Source organism: Plectropomus leopardus, chromosome 1 (genome assembly GCF_026936395.1).
Source record: "Plectropomus leopardus strain MGB_pleo_1.0 chromosome 1, ASM2693639v1, whole genome shotgun sequence".
Classification (NCBI taxonomy): domain Eukaryota; kingdom Metazoa; phylum Chordata; class Actinopteri; order Perciformes; family Serranidae; genus Plectropomus; species Plectropomus leopardus.
The window spans coordinates 29680363-29695873 of record NC_142176.1 but is presented as its reverse complement, the minus strand read 5'-3'; the positions used below and the strand labels follow the sequence as shown (position 1 = coordinate 29695873).

Sequence of the window (15511 nt, the reverse complement as noted above, 5' to 3'; positions counted from 1 at the left end):
TGAGCTTAAAATTTTTAAACAAAACATGATGCATGGCATCAGTGCAGTGAGGGATGGAGCATGTTCCAGGACACCACTGTCACTTATGGCATCAACGAATTCACTGAGAATGTGTTTAATTGTATTTGTAAACAGCAGAAGCAACTGTAACTAAAACTATAGTTAAATAAGTCCACAGCCAGAAAAAAACAGAGTAACAGAAACATCTGGAAACAACAACCACTCCTGCTATTTTAGTTCATGTATGAGCAGCAAGGAAAAGTGCAAACTGATGGGTTAGGTGGAATCTGGATCAAAGGGTGTGGTGATTAATAAACACACCCAGCCAGTCACATCACTGGTCTCATCACTATGAAACCACTGTGGCAATCACAAACAAGTATAATAAAGGAGTCAAGCATCAATGTCCTCAACGTCTGATCAAAACCCGTTCAGCATCTGACAGCTGAAGTGCTTATATATCAAGGATAAATCAAGGATTGCAGTCGCTCAGCGAACCATTTCACATGAGCCACAGGAAAGAACAATACATTGATTTCTCTCTTTGTCATGCTAATTTAAATGTTCCAGCACTCTCTGGGTTCTTCCACTGGACTAAAAAATTCTAATGAAATAAAAGGCATTTGCACATTAGTATTTGGCTGAGGTCTGGTTTGGACAAATAAACAATGAAACCCACTGTCGGATTCAAAGGTAAGATGCCAACCATTATCGTTATTTTAGTGAGGAGGTGAAAGCAACATAAGCACATGAGCAGACGCTTGCATGTATGAAAACAAAATATGTTACAACCTCTATTCCAATTTTAGCAGTGCACACTGAGAGGAAAACAATATGAGTGCAGAGAGACCACTTAGGAGACAAGAGCAACCTATTTCAATAATGCATTCACAGTGGAGGAGCTCCTTCCAAGTTCTGCATTTGGCTTGAAAAGAACGTCCCTAATTTCATTAGTGGAGTATACAGGATCTGAGCTGGTGCCAGGTGACTGAACCACTCACTCATAGTGATGAGGTACGTCTCTCTCGATCAATGGTGTCCCATCAGTCAGTGTTCTTTACATTCTCTGATACACATATTCTGGTTCAAGGTAGGAATATTAATTTAGAGCAAATGGCCCGCAGTGTTTGCCTCAAGTTTTTACACTGATAGTAAACCTTGTTCGACATTATAGTTACTCGATAAAAATATTAGATTGAGTGTGGGATCTACATCTTCATGCTGTGGATGCTGATTTATATCACATAGCTTGCATGTTCCTAAAATAAAATAATTAAAGTTCACTATATGCATTGTGGGGCAGTGGTGTGTTTACTCTATTTTTCCACGTTATCTAATGAGATGCTGCTGATTAACAGCGGTAGCTGTATAACCATACTCCATGATAATCAAAGCCGCCTAGGGTATAACTGCCAAATAAACACAGATGTAAAAAATCCCTGTATTTGTGCGTTTCCATAATTACAGTGACTATGTTGAATGGGCTATGGCTAAATCTGATCTAGAACCACACTAATAATAGTTTCCAGGGCAAAAATAACAACATGGAGAGTAACATAAAGAGTTGAGAGGACCTCCAACTAAACACACACACTGTCTTTTCCTCTCTATGTATTGTATAGTTTAGACACCAGGAAGGTGCGTGTGCAATTGTTTCTCTTAATGGAGGATTGTGTCAACCTGTCCAACGTTATGGCTCATTAAAGTGTTTTTAAAAGTGTCTGGACAGCAATGGAGTTCTATAGCATAAAAAAAATCATATATATCAGTCTGTGGTCTGTGGTATCAGTCTTCAGGTTTTGTGTAAGCTACACAATAGAAACGCCATCAAAACACCCACTTGCTTGCTGGAAATTCTCTAAATATTTACTTGCTCTATTCACACATGGACCCAGCTGGACATTACATGGACTTTATACTATGGAGCTGGCAAGGTGAAGTCCATTAATGTCTGATTCAACTGATTGCGCATACACATACAACTCCTCCCGGTAATGGCTAGACAGCTTCAGGTTTGCAGCAGATGTGTGAAAGCGGCTAAAAGACACTGAACCCAGTATTGCTCTATTAGTTAGGCCAATGTCTTGCTTTGTAGTGTCTATTTCAGTGTATAAAATCTTTAAACCTACATGGACCCTGCCAGCAATTCTAAGCCCAGCAGTATGGAGGAAATAATGTTTTGCTCCAACCACAATCAGTTAGAAAATCCACACTTTCCAGTGTTTTCACAACTCTTCCATTATTGCTGAGCCACGTCTAGTGACGCAGCATCATCCATTGAACTGTGGCTGGCATCTACAAAATCCTGGCGTAAAGAATAATATCTAGAAATTGATGTACATTTTTGCTGATGTTCATCACCAACATCAAATGACTATCACTCTTGGGCCTGTTTTTCCTTGCTGCATGGAGCCTCTAAGTGCCTCTCTAGGGCCTCTCAAAGCCTCTAGTGAATTTGAGTTTCCTTCTCAGCACCTTCCACCTTTTATCCCACCAATTAATCCTGGATTGAGGCTTTAAGAGAGTGAATGTGAGAAGCCTGTGAATATCCTAAAGGAATGCATAGTGCTGAAAGAGCAGGAGAAATCAATAAGCACAAGTCTTCCCATGCTTCCAGGGTCATGATGTAATCAGCAACAATGCCATGAGTAGTAGAGGGGGACAGGTACACAGTGTGGGTGAGGTAAATGCACTGTGGTGGTGGAATCTGATGGCGCATAAAGGTAAGCCTGACAAACTAACGGGCTTCATCATTGCCTGCCTGTTTTCCTATTCCACTCCATGCTGCCTTCACAGTCATATTTCTTTTTCATTTATGAAGGTCATGTCAACCATCATTTCACTATGATGGAATTTCACTACAACAGCAGCAGTTCGAGGCGTAGGCTAATTGAGCTAAATGGAGAGTGTGACCGTTGCTGAGCCCCATGAGGGGCCTTTATTCTGGGCCACATCTCCAAGGTGTGCAAGAGAGGACAGCAACCATCCGCTCCCATTTTCAGTCAGCCAACAATGCTGTCACGCTCCAGTGAGGTCACTGAAATGTCCCTTTTGCAGATAAAAAATATTACATGTTCACCAGTGCCTATTTAGCTTTGCAGACACTTTGTGGAAAACATAATTAATATAACTCCCCAAATGTTGTGTTCACACAGTCTAATGCCAGCAAATAAATGGTGACGCTGTTGTAAACAATAGACAATTGATTAAGCCGATGATCCTATTTATGTTTTCATTTAGACCAGTTTTGCTTCATCAAGAGCCCCATAGTGTGACATAATGGCATATTTCATTATTTCCCATGGTGGAAATAATGAAATATCCCAATAAAGAGCTAATCCCTCTCAATAGTAGCACGAGAAATTAAGCATTCTGTCCCAGCTGTGTGCTTTCAGTTGCTAAAAGGGTGGGATCAGCATATCTTGACAGCCAAACACTCTGAATCAAGATTGGGTGAAGGGGCTGCGCAAAAGTCAAGGGGGAACATGTGCGGGCTGTACTTTGGCAAACAAGACTCATCAAAAAACACAACACATACCGTTTCTTCCCCTGCAGTCAGAAGGCAGAAAACTTACATAGTGTTTTTCTTGTAAAACATTAAAGCTGAGAATTGGGACGGTGAATACACGACAAAGTATTTCTTTTGCTCTGAAAACAGAATAATAGAGAGAAGGGCTGGGCCCTGGTTTGATGTTAGGCCAAACAGTGGACTACACCAGTTCACTAAATTTTATCAGATGTTCCACTTGACCCAGCAGCCGCTCCTAAGCGGAACATAACAACAACAAGCGTTAGACTATCACGTAGCATCTCATAACACTGGAGCTCTCCGTCCACACTGATTTCATTAAATATTCACTTCTGTCATGTCATATAAACAAGCCATGTAGCTATCAGCTGTGCGCTCAGAATCTGACTGGAGACAGCCATTTCACAGATGGGGGAGTAGCCAACTTGCCATTTACCCATTGTTTGTTATGTTACTTTCTGAAACAGTAAACACGCATTTTATATTGTGATGGAAATGTCATAAAATATTTCCAACAGCAAGTTGTCTAGCTTGTTATTAACGATGGTCTTTTAACTTACCAAAAACTTTTAGCTCCCCAGCAATCCCTCCAGCCAGCTAACACCTTATTTTGGTTTTTAGTAGCAAAATAAGAAGGTATCATGGAGACAATTTCTCATTTTAACTTCATGAATCAGCCATTCCTCATCCATTGCAGCACTTTTAAAGCAAGTGACAGACATAAACAAGACACAGCATAGGGCGAAAGTCAAGCTCAAACTGGTGCTTACAGCCAGGCAGGACACCTCTTTTGTCAGCTTCAAATCCAAAATGTTGTCATACTGGTGGAGTTTTAGTTTTCTTGAGACACTAACTCTGCCATGTCTCCTCTTGTCACCCCAAAAAACAAACACAACGGGGCCACTCCACCACCTCGCATCTCCAGTGAAATTGGATTTCCTTCATCTTGCTGACACCAGCCTGGTTTCAGGAGTGAATTGTACAAAACCGGTCAAACAGTCGTGGCTCTGCGAGTCTGCATATAAACAAAGTATTATGTTAATCACATGGTAAAGTTGCTTATTACAAATGCAATACAATTTGGATTTAGCGCTGTGACATTGTCGCCACAGGTTGCTGATTTAGGCTACTTTTTAAATTTGCCAGAACGAGTCATAATGACAAATGCTGGTTCAGCAGGTTTGCATAAAATCAAACCTGTGAGCTCAGGAACACCGTATGTAAAAGGCAACAGCAGAAATCGACCCCACTCTAATAGAAAGCTAACCTCAGGGCCTGAAAGTCACAACCACAACCATCTGACAGTGCAGTCCCGCAAATGTTAAATTACAAACATGACTACTTGTATGAAATCTCTTGAAAAACAATCATGGGCCTCCCACTTGTTGGTTATCTGAGTTATTTAGTTACAGAGAGGATGAGGGAAAGCAGCGAACTGAGAGTGACGTAAAATCACCATTTTATCTGTCCCCTGAGCACTGCCACTTTAAAGTGTTAGACGTTGAAAGGCTTGCTTTGGCTTTGCCGTCAGATCCCAGAAATGAACAGGTGGTGATGGTCTTTGTGTGCTGTCATCTCTAATTCAGCAGCAATGAATCCCTTCAAGTAACAAGCTTCAAATACAGCTCCAGCAACTCAAAGGACCAGGTTAGATGATGCACCCAGACTTCTCAAAGATGCAGCCGCACTAAAGACATAGCAGGGATGCGTGCACACACACACACACACTTGATTTACAAAGCAGCTAATAGACATTAATCACTTGCTCTTTCGCCTCCGCTTTCTTGCTTAGAAACACACAATCTGTTTACTCACTCTAGTCATGTCTCACCTTCATTCATGTCAATACAATTGATTTTTTAGACAACTCATGAAGTACAAGAAATAAAGAGAAATGCTCCAAACAAAACTGCAGTGACTCACTGACAGACTGCCTAATTCAATGTGCACACTTTATCAGCATGACCAGAGTACATGGAGGACCCATCAATAAACCTACCAAATGAAAAAAAGACACAAATTTACAAAAGGTAACCAGAAATTCTACCATAGTTCACTCTAGACAACAACACTACACAACGCAGTCACCATAACGTAGAATCAGTGCTTGGCTGCCACTGTATTCAACACAGAAAAACCAATGATGGACTTGTATAGTAGCTAAAACCAATAACCACAAAGTGATTGGAAATAAGGGAAATAAAATCTTAGTGGAGCCAACAGCATTAGACCAAAGGCACTTAAACTACTTAAAATCTACTTAATGCTAAACATTTCCAATGTACAGATTTAACAAATGCATCCCGGTGTTGGAAAAACAGTTTATTTTGAATCCTTTTATCACACTACTTCACTTGCTTTAAGTGATGGAATAGAAGTAGACTAATGCACAGCATTTTGGCAACTTAATTCTACCAAATGCATAAAAAAGAAGACAGAAGAAACATCTGGCCACTCTTTATGATCCCAAGAAAGTTTGAATCATTTAGGGCTTGTGGTAAATGGTGCCTGCATAAAAATGTTGCTTTTTGATAATTTACTTGACCTATCAGAGGCAATAAATCCCGTTGGTCTCAATGAAACAGGTTACTTCATGGTCAAAGCCAGGGTCAGTCTGAAGGGCAAACTGACTACTGAGGACTGTGACACTTTGTGAAGACAAATTAGGATATGGCCACCATCTATTTAAACTAATTAAAAACCAGACAATGTTAAACCTCCCTTGGTTATAGATCAAAACCTCTTGTTCCTCCATTTGCCTCATGTAGCCAGAGGATCCAGAAACCATCTGAGCCCTCCACTGAGATCGTTCAAGATGAGATGATCAGGATTTGCCTCATAATGCGTTCAAACCAACGCATGCATTAGTTGATTTTAAATTATCTGCATAATAAAGAGATTGTATTTTGATTTATTTTGCTATTTCTGATCAGTAATCCTTGAATTTGCCACATAAGGTCATGTCCACACAGGTATGGTCTCTGACGACAACTACACATGCAGCCAACTGGTGACACACGCCTGGCCATCAACACACAGCAACAATCACACATATTTAATCTGACACTGCGTGTAGTTAAGGTAGATGACACCTTTTTGCAACAGACGTGCTGGGGAAAAGTAATTTTACCTGATCACCGCCCCTTTACGTGTCAACAGCACGTCCTTCCACAACAAGGTGATTTGAGAAACAGGAAATGTTGGTCCCCACTGACCTGAATCGTGCAGGTATACTCCGAGTCGTCCAGCAGCCTCACAGTGCAGTTGCATTCCCTGTCCAGACTCCTGATGCTGCTGCTCATCAGTCGGCTAAGCATCTTCTCGATCGTCTGTGTACGGGACCAGGGACAAGGGCGCACAGCACATACATACAAGTTTGATCTTCTGTCACGTTAACGGCGTCCCTGTTGTTTAGTCCAACACCTGGTCAGCGGCAGCGGCAGTGCGGAGCGACGGCGGTGGTGCATCGTTTTGTCGGTGTGTGAGCGCTGAATGGCCGAGGTGCCACACGGTGCGTTTCTTCAGTCAGTGAAGAATGGAAATAGTGCTACTGCTGCTGCACTCTCTCCGGTCCGGTCGGACTGTCCCCTCTCACCACATCTTCTTCCCCCAGTCTCCTCGCCGTTGCCATGCCGCTGTAATGCTTGCTGGGCGGGCCGAGGCCGGTGAGTGGCGGGTCTGTCAGCCAACCGAGCTGAGACTATGATGCTGCCTTCACAGAGTCAACGGCCGGAGTCGAAATTCCGATAGGCTACTGTTCGTCGTGACTGCAGCCACATGGTTGGGAATAACAACACAGTGGGGGGCTTCAGTTTCACAAGTCAAATAATGGGCAGACATGTTGCTGCAGAGGTTAATGAAAAAAATGACGATTGATATTTATTATTTGATCACGATAGGGTTTTTAGGTTGACAAAGTAGAGACACGTAGGTTACTTAAAACAGCTTACACGTCGAAATAAAGCTGCACATAATGTCATGTAAATAACCCTAGTAATCATGATCACTTCAATATGAAAATGTAGCATCTTAGTAGCCAAGCACGAGCCAAATTTTCCCATTTTCACTTTGATGGCTCGCGCTCTTTCTTTAATCTCGATATTTCCGACAGAACTTGAAGGCAGCAACCAATTGTAACGTTGTATCCTCCACAGGTTGGTTACCTGTCCTCGTGTCATCATAACAAATATGTAGCCTTGTCGCACAAACAGAAACATTGTTTCTATCTGTTGATATGACAGTTAGACGAGGCTGCAGGGTCAGTTTGACAGAAGAGTCAATCTGGACTCAAAAACGTGTTACTTTATTAAAAATGTAGCACAATAAAGATACAATCAATAAAGGTAGCATTATCCTCCACATTCAGCAGTGTAGACTGTAGACCTTTCCTACCTCATACTATCAGAATGCATTGGTTGAGCTGTAATGAAACTAATGGGGATTAAATGCCTTGCCTAAAGGCTATAGTTTGGCCAACATACAAACAAATAGCCCAGTTTAACAACCCTGTCTCTGTTCTGGGAGCAGTTGCTGTCACAAGTGCGTTTTACATCCCAAATAGTTACTGCAGAGGGACATGTCCCCTCTGGATGAGTTTAAGTCAACCTGTAAAAAGTAAAGACTTCCGGTTTTCTTGACTGGGTTTCCCCCTGGTGGTGCTTTACGGTAAGGACAATGAAGTGGAGACAAAAACTAACAGTACTTAGATCCTTTACTTAAAAAGTATAAATGTCACACTGTGGAAATACTCCAATACAAGTGCACGTCTCACTGCACACTGCACAAGTGTGTAAGTATTATCAGCAAAATGTTCTTGAAGTATCGAAAGTAAGAGTACTCATTCAGCAGAAAAATGGTCCGTTGCGGTGTTTTACTATTGTCGTGTTTTTGAACCAATATTAGGCTTACTGGTGCATGCATGTGTAGGCCTACGTGTTTAATATTGTGCGTATTTTATCTACGTTACGTACTGTCGGTTTAATCTGCAGTAATTCACTTTAGTCTATAAAATCGTTATCATTTTCCAGCTTTTCTGTAACTGTTTATTTACCATACAATGATGAAAAATAAAGAAAAACGTACTCTTTCGTTTTTTAAAAAAAATCTAATTGAAATTCACGTATTCTGAAGACATGAAGTTTTCACTGTACTAGAGGACTTAAAAAAATGAATCTGACGTAACTCTTAGGCTTGTTGTATCTGTCAGATAAATGCAATGCAGTAAAAGCACAATATATGCCTGTGATGCGTGGCAGTAGAAGCACAAAGCTGCATTAAATGCGAAATACTCAAGTAACGTGTACGTAGACTACCTTGAAGTAGACTTCTTGAAGATCTAAGTCTACTTATATTCCTCCGCTAAAACCATTTTAGTCGTTTAATGTTTGGGACTTTTCATGCAGCAAAAAGACGACTGCTGTGTATAAGTCCAGCAGCCTGCACCAAAGCTGGGTTCTGTCAGTAGCACTCAGGAAATACTCAATACTAAAAGACAACCCATCTGCCGTGACATTGTCCCCCAATGCCGTGACCCGGATTCGAACCGGGGTTGCTGCGGCCACAACGCAGAGTACTAACCACTATACGATCACGGCGAGCTACGATGGGCTGGTGGGATCAGAGCAGTCAGAAAGCAGGGTGTTGAATGGAGCCAGCCCTCAGTGAGTCTGTGAGATGAGGTAATAGTGAAATACGGAGAGAATACACCCATCGTGCTGCCTGTTGTTTTTCTCGTGGATGGTAAACGTAGATTCCACTGAGCCTGTGGACGGATATTCATTCAAGAATCTGCCCACGACAACCTTATTTTATAATTTCTAACTGACGTAACTTGGAAATGGTTTGAGCTATAGTGCCATCTGGTGTATAAACTGGCAAACTGCTGGGGTTACACGTGGGTGCCAGCTCTTTTCTGATTGGCTTATTTAGGAAAGCCTCCCGTTTTGTAACACAAGCGAGCTTGCACGTTACCAAACAAATTCTCAGCACCGAACAAGAGACCTGACTATTTGGAAGTACAATAAAGGTAAAGTTTTTCTCTACACAGCTGTGCATTATTAAGCATGAACATGAGCATGCAATCTCCGACGCAGTAACATTTTGTTTTTAACAAAACAACGCATTGCTTATCCATTTGTGTCGTCTTGTTGATCTGAGAAATAGGTGCATGAACAGAAGTAGATGCCCTTAACTTCCAAATGTATTCATTTCAAGCAGTTCTGTGCAACTTAACTGTGTTTTATTGTTTAAGGTTTCAGCTCGTATTGTTTCTTACTACACTGTTTGAACATGTTCTGCACTTTACGTTGGTCTGAAAATCTAGCTTTCACTCTGTTCAGCATGTCATGTAATGTCTGAGTCACTATGTCCATCCACCCCCTTTTTTTGGAATAAAGAAATGTCTGCTATTGTTGTGTTCCCAGGTTCACAGTCATGGCACATACATGTATTCACTGGTTCCGCAAGGGACTCCGGCTGCATGATAACCCAGCCCTCATGGCTGCTCTGAGGGACTGTAAGGAGCTGTACCCTGTGTTCATCCTTGACCCTCAACTCCACAACAAAACCCTAGTGGGTATCAACCGCTGGAGGTTTCTCATAGGAGCCCTGAAAGACCTGGACTGCAGCCTCAGGAAGCTGAACTCAAGGTAAAGACATAAGGTCACATTCAGAAATATTGAATGGCACGAAAGTTAAAAGCATAGATACATATTTTTATTTTATGGTGTGTTTGATTCCTTTAGGTTGTTTGTTGTGAGAGGGAAGCCTGAGGAAGTCTTCCCCAAACTGTTCGACAACTGGAAAGTAACAAAGCTGACCTACGAGTACGACACAGAGCCTTACAGTCTGAGCCGGGACAAAACGGTGACCATGCTGGCCAGAGAACATGGAGTCGAAGTCATTTACAAAATCTCACACACTCTTTATGATATAGAAAGGTATTATTCAATATGCACACACATCGTGACATTCAGATATTGTTACAGTCTTACTTAAATTCAATGCAATTGTTTCTTTTACTGTATAGGATAATTGAGGAAAACAATGGGAAGGCTCCCCTTACTTATAACCGTATGCAGGCAATAGTGAAGACTCTCGGTCCCCCTAAGAAACCCATTCCTGCTCCAACCATGGAAGATTTGAAAGGTACTGCAAACAAACTGGGTCATGCCAGTGAATTATCAGAATGCCTAAATGGAAAATAACACAAAAACCAATGAATGTAATTATTAAAAGTTTCTCCAAAGATAACATGCAAGTCTAAGACCTATACGCAGTGGTTAACTGACATTTCTTCTGTCACAGATGTAAAGACGCCTTGTTCAGAAAACCATGAGAAAAAATACGGGATCCCTAAGCTGGAGGAGCTCGGCCACTCGGACACTGCAGGTCTTGAAGAGGAGCCGTTCCCTGGGGGAGAACAAGAGGCGCTGAGGAGACTAGATGAACATATGGAAAGAACGGTATTTCAACATCACAAACATATATTCTTTCTCTCTACATGCTTGAAGAGTTTTTGACACTGAACATTGCTGCTGGGATACAATGAAATAAGATTATTTTAGGTCTTATTGTTATGTGTCTTGTGACATATGACAACATCTAAGAAAATCCAACTGAGTGGAGAATTATTTTAAACTAGCATCCAAACTGACAATAACAGCCTCTCCTTTGTTATTTAACGCTTTGATGTTATGACAGAAACGCATATAGTTAGAGACTGTCGGAGACAAACTTCAAACCCAATGCAGTCAATCATAGTGTCTTTACATTGTTTATTTATGCATATGTTTGTGCTTTCATGATTAAGATGCCTTATTTAAAAATGCTCCTTCTTTTGCTGTCTTTACACAAAAAATCAAATTAAAAAATGAAAATGAGCTTCATTTTTACCTTGATTTATATCATTTAAATGTGAAATAAATATTAAAGTTTGACGTTGAAGACACAATTTTAAAATGTATCATTTTAACATAGATTGATGTATCAAAATTTCCTTGATAACTTTACATCAGTGATGTCTGTTAGTAATCTTGACAAAGTTTCAGGGGTCATGCAACCCCAAGAACAACAAGGACAAACAGCAAGTCAATAAATCAATAATGTGGCTGCATAGAAGTCAGATACACAGAAAAATAAAGAATGAAATACAATTTCCTTTACCTTCTCCTTACTTTTGAGTTCTTATAAAGGCAGTATACCTTCCCAACTGCAGCACACGTTTTTTTTCTGCTGTATTACAATTCCTATATGACTTTTTTCAGTCTTGGCAACCTTTCCCATTTCAGCTACCCAATCTTGAGTGGGGTTTTCAGATGGATTTACATTGCTTCCTCTGTTTTCTTGTTACAGGCATGGGTGTGTAGCTTTGAGAAGCCGCAGACTTCTCCGAACTCTTTGAGCCCCAGCACCACTGTCCTCAGTCCATATGTCACTTTCGGCTGCCTGTCTGCACGCACCTTCTGGTGGAGGCTGACACATGTCTATCAGGGGGTGAGTGCTGCCAACGCAACTCAGTTTTTCAATTGTTTGCAATACTTTCCTTAAAGTTTAATACATTTCAACTATAAAAAAGGGCAAAATGTTGATTAAAGCTGTGAATTCTGAATGATGTGTTTATGTGGCTCTTGCAGAAGAAGCACTCAGATCCTCCAGTGTCCCTGCATGGCCAGCTACTGTGGAGAGAGTTTTTCTACACCGCTAGTGTGGGTATCCCGAACTTTAACAAGATGGAGGGCAACCCTGTATGTACCCAGGTGGACTGGGACACAAACCCTGATTATCTGGCTGCATGGAAAGAGGTGCTGAGCCCTTTAAAATTATTTCAAATATAAATGATTGAAAAGAAGGGAAATTATGCTGCTTGAAGATTTTCAAATGATAACTCAGTATCATTGTTGTTAATTAGAAATCATATAATTTTCTGGATCATCATATTTCCTGTAACCGTGGATGTTCTGTGTTTCCTTAAGGCTCGGACCGGTTTCCCCTTCATCGATGCCATCATGACTCAGCTGAGGCAGGAGGGCTGGATCCACCACCTGGCCAGACATGCTGTCGCTTGTTTTCTCACCAGGGGAGACCTGTGGATCAGCTGGGAAGAAGGGCAGAAGGTGCGTCAATGAAATTGTCATTATTGTTGCTGTAGATAACGTTAAGCTTGATACTGTCTTTATCAAAGAACAAAACAGTGCAGTTTACAGTATGTGATAGACAACTTCAAAATAACACCTCACTATGTTAAAGTCCTGTTAAAGTGGCTTTGCAAAAGAATATCAGAACAATAATTCCTTCTAACCAGACTAACTTTAAATACATATCGTCAGATTTGATATGAAGCTGTTTGTTGCTGCAAAACATTACAAAGTACTGATATTAACAATTTAAATGATCAAAAAAAGTTGGTTATAGTTAGAACGTGAATCGCATCTGCTGCATCAAGTTGCATTGTGGGTAATGCAGGTGCCAGGTTTTGACAAAGAAGAGGAATGCATGGAATACAAATGCCAACATCTCTTTTTTATGCTGCATAGATTTTGAACCTTTTTTTACCCCTTCATCGTGAGTCAGACAAGTTTGCGAATGCAATGCAAAATCTCTGGAGAGCTCTTTGAACATTTGATTCACTGCACCTGAAGGTGTTCGAGGAGCTTTTATTGGACGGCGACTGGGCTCTGAATGCTGGAAACTGGCAGTGGCTTTCAGCAAGTACCTTCTTCCACCAGTTCTTCAGGGTTTACTCCCCTGTCGCATTTGGCAAGAAGACTGACAAAAATGGAGACTACATCAAGTAAGATCACAAACCTTACAAGCTCAAGCTATCACAAATAATACATGTGCTAATATGAAGTAACCGTGCCTCCACTCTTCTTTACAGAAAGTACCTTCCTCTTCTAAAAAAGTTCCCAGCCCAGTATATCTATGAGCCCTGGAAAGCTCCCCGCAGTGTCCAGCAGGCAGCAGGATGCATTGTGGGTAAAGACTACCCCCATCCCATTGTCCAGCATGAAGTGATCAGCAAGAAGAACATTCAGAGGATGAAGTTAGCTTATTCCAAGAGGAACAGCGACCCTGCTGAATCACCCAGCAAAAAGCAAGGTATTGCAACAGAGTTACACTCTTCTAATGTTTTCTCATGTTTATCTCATTTTTATCCCTTTTCTGTTGAAGTCTTACCAGAATATCCCATTTCTTAAAAACTTCTCCTTATGTTTTCATTGTAGGTGTAAAGCGCAAGGCTCCATCTGTCGTTGACATGCTGAAGAAGAAAAACAAAACAATGTAATGGTACTCAAATGGATGCAAAGTAAGAGTTATTGTGCAATGAATGGATGTTCATTGCAAGTTACTAAAGATATACGGGGTGAATGCTGTCTGGACCGGAAGCTAGAGACTTGTCTCATAAATGTATGCAGGCAGTCCACTAAGTCCACGTCTTTTTAGTACACCCTTCATGGTTACCATTTTGTATTTTGAGTACTGTTTTTATTTTTATTTTTTATATTGTAATTTGTTGCATTGTATCTATATTGTTTCTTAAACATAGATGATATTACATTTTTTAAAGGTTGATTATCTAATCTTGTTTGAAGGTGCAGTTTGTTGTTAGATAGATTTTGTCTGCTTCACAAGTTTTATGATAAAATGCCTTACTGTTGGACCTAAGAAAATGAACCTTTGCTAAATATTCAGTGTATATAGCATGGCATGCTGGCAAATTTTTAGTAGTTTTTCCTGTGTTTATTGTGAAGCAGTCAAATGATAATGTGTCTTTTTGCATCTCAGAGCAGCATACAGCCTTTGGAGCTTTCACTTTTACCACTAGAGGGCAATGCAAGTCCACTAGCAGAACAATCTCACTTTGCTCTGCAGTGTACTTCAGTATTCACTGAGTTTATTGGCCGAGCTTAAGGGACCAAGTTAGTTTTAAAATATACATGAATACATATGTCAGTAAAACAAAATACAATGTTGAGATGAACACACTCAGCAGAATATGGTCAAAACTAATCTGAGTTTTATTTTTGACCACAAAACTAACGGTGTACAGAAAAGTACTAAAACTTTCATACCAAACAATGACACATCAGGACTAACCTGTAAGAGCATTTGTGCAGATGTCATGGATGGACAGAGGCTCCATGTCCTACTCAATATTTAGAAAGTGCATTTGTCCTCACAGAATAATGAGGAAGTAGCAAATGCTTTTTATTTTGACAAAATTAAATACAAGTACACTATAATTAATGTAGAAAAGGCACAAATTAGTACATCAAAACTCAAAAGAAATTAGAAAATTAAGCATAAAACTGCAAACCCCTCAATATTGAAACAAAACCCACGTCCTTATGCAAGTGATGACATCAAAAGTGATATTATTTCATGTTTTTCATAATATATATATTTGTTTCATTTTCAATGTCTAAGTTGTGAGCTGTTGCACATAAATTTCAATTTTACCTTCAGTGCAGCAAATCCAAATAAAAATGTCATTTATGAAGTAAGAAATTCATTTTTCAGCTTGTTCATTCTTAAAATGGTGAATAAAATACAGAAATGTATCTCTTTCATCATGGCCATCAGCTCTAATCAGGCGTATTCTGCCATACAAATGAAGGCTCATTAGTCCGTATAGGCCGACGTGCTGTATGTGTGTGGTCTGTGCATGTGATTGGCTGAAGGCGGTGTGAGCAGTGCAGTGCTACGTAGAGTGGTGATGTGCGTGAGACTGTGAGGGGCACACAGCTGTCCTTGGAGGTCAAGTCTTCTCCTGTTTCTGCTTCCTTGGAGCTGACACTGGTGTGAATATCGAGAAGATGATGTCACAACCTCAGCAACACGCCAGACGGCTGTACAAAGCCAAGCTCAGTTTCCACAGAGACCTGTCAAACATCAAAACAACCGGCTGTCCAACTGTGCGGGCATGTGGGAGGGTGTCGGGGGGGTACGTTTGGCACCGGGTCACCCTCCCAGTAAACTGGC

At 40.7% G+C, this 15511-nt stretch overlaps 2 protein-coding genes and 1 non-coding gene across 4 annotated transcripts in view; 1 reads left to right on the top strand and 2 right to left on the bottom strand.

The window, feature by feature from the left end:
- The window catches only part of LOC121961554 (FERM domain-containing protein 5-like), an 83817-nt gene extending 76618 nt beyond the window's left edge, over nucleotides 1-7199 (bottom strand). Inside the window, exon 1 of the mRNA XM_042511629.2 lies at nucleotides 6745-7199. Within this exon, the coding sequence (XP_042367563.1) occupies nucleotides 6745-6846 (102 nt within the window). The 5' untranslated portion in view covers nucleotides 6847-7199. The remainder of the gene's footprint in view (nucleotides 1-6744) is intronic.
- Nucleotides 7200-9051: 1852 nt separating this feature from the next.
- Nucleotides 9052-9123, bottom strand: trnah-gug (transfer RNA histidin (anticodon GUG)). The gene has a single exon. It is a non-coding gene; the product is annotated as a tRNA-His (tRNA).
- A 273-nt stretch (nucleotides 9124-9396) lies between these two features.
- cry5 (cryptochrome circadian regulator 5) lies at nucleotides 9397-14109 on the top strand. Of its 2 annotated transcripts, none has more exons than XM_042486009.2 (11): nucleotides 9397-9554; nucleotides 9952-10176; nucleotides 10273-10467; nucleotides 10557-10675; nucleotides 10835-10992; nucleotides 11882-12022; nucleotides 12163-12330; nucleotides 12502-12642; nucleotides 13168-13319; nucleotides 13407-13627; nucleotides 13753-14109. In XM_042486009.2, the coding sequence occupies exons 2-11, from the start codon at nucleotides 9962-9964 to the stop codon at nucleotides 13812-13814; spliced, it is 1572 nt and encodes a 523-aa protein (XP_042341943.2). In that variant the 5' UTR covers nucleotides 9397-9554; nucleotides 9952-9961; the 3' UTR covers nucleotides 13815-14109. The 2 variants fall into 2 exon arrangements, with proteins under 2 accessions (XP_042341943.2, XP_087935787.1); XM_088079661.1 differs by lacking the exon at nucleotides 9397-9554 and adding an exon at nucleotides 9577-9691.
- The last annotated feature ends 1402 nt before the right edge of the window (nucleotides 14110-15511 follow it).

Coding starts and splice junctions, on each gene's coding strand:
- cry5 (XM_042486009.2), top strand. CDS start 9,962: ATGGCACATACATGTATTCACTGGTTCCGCAAGGGACTCCGGCTGCAT. Junction 10,468..10,556: donor ACTCTTTATGATATAGAAAG/GTATTATTCAAT, acceptor TTTACTGTATAG/GATAATTGAGGAAAACAATG. Junction 13,628..13,752: donor ATCACCCAGCAAAAAGCAAG/GTATTGCAACAG, acceptor TTTTCATTGTAG/GTGTAAAGCGCAAGGCTCCA.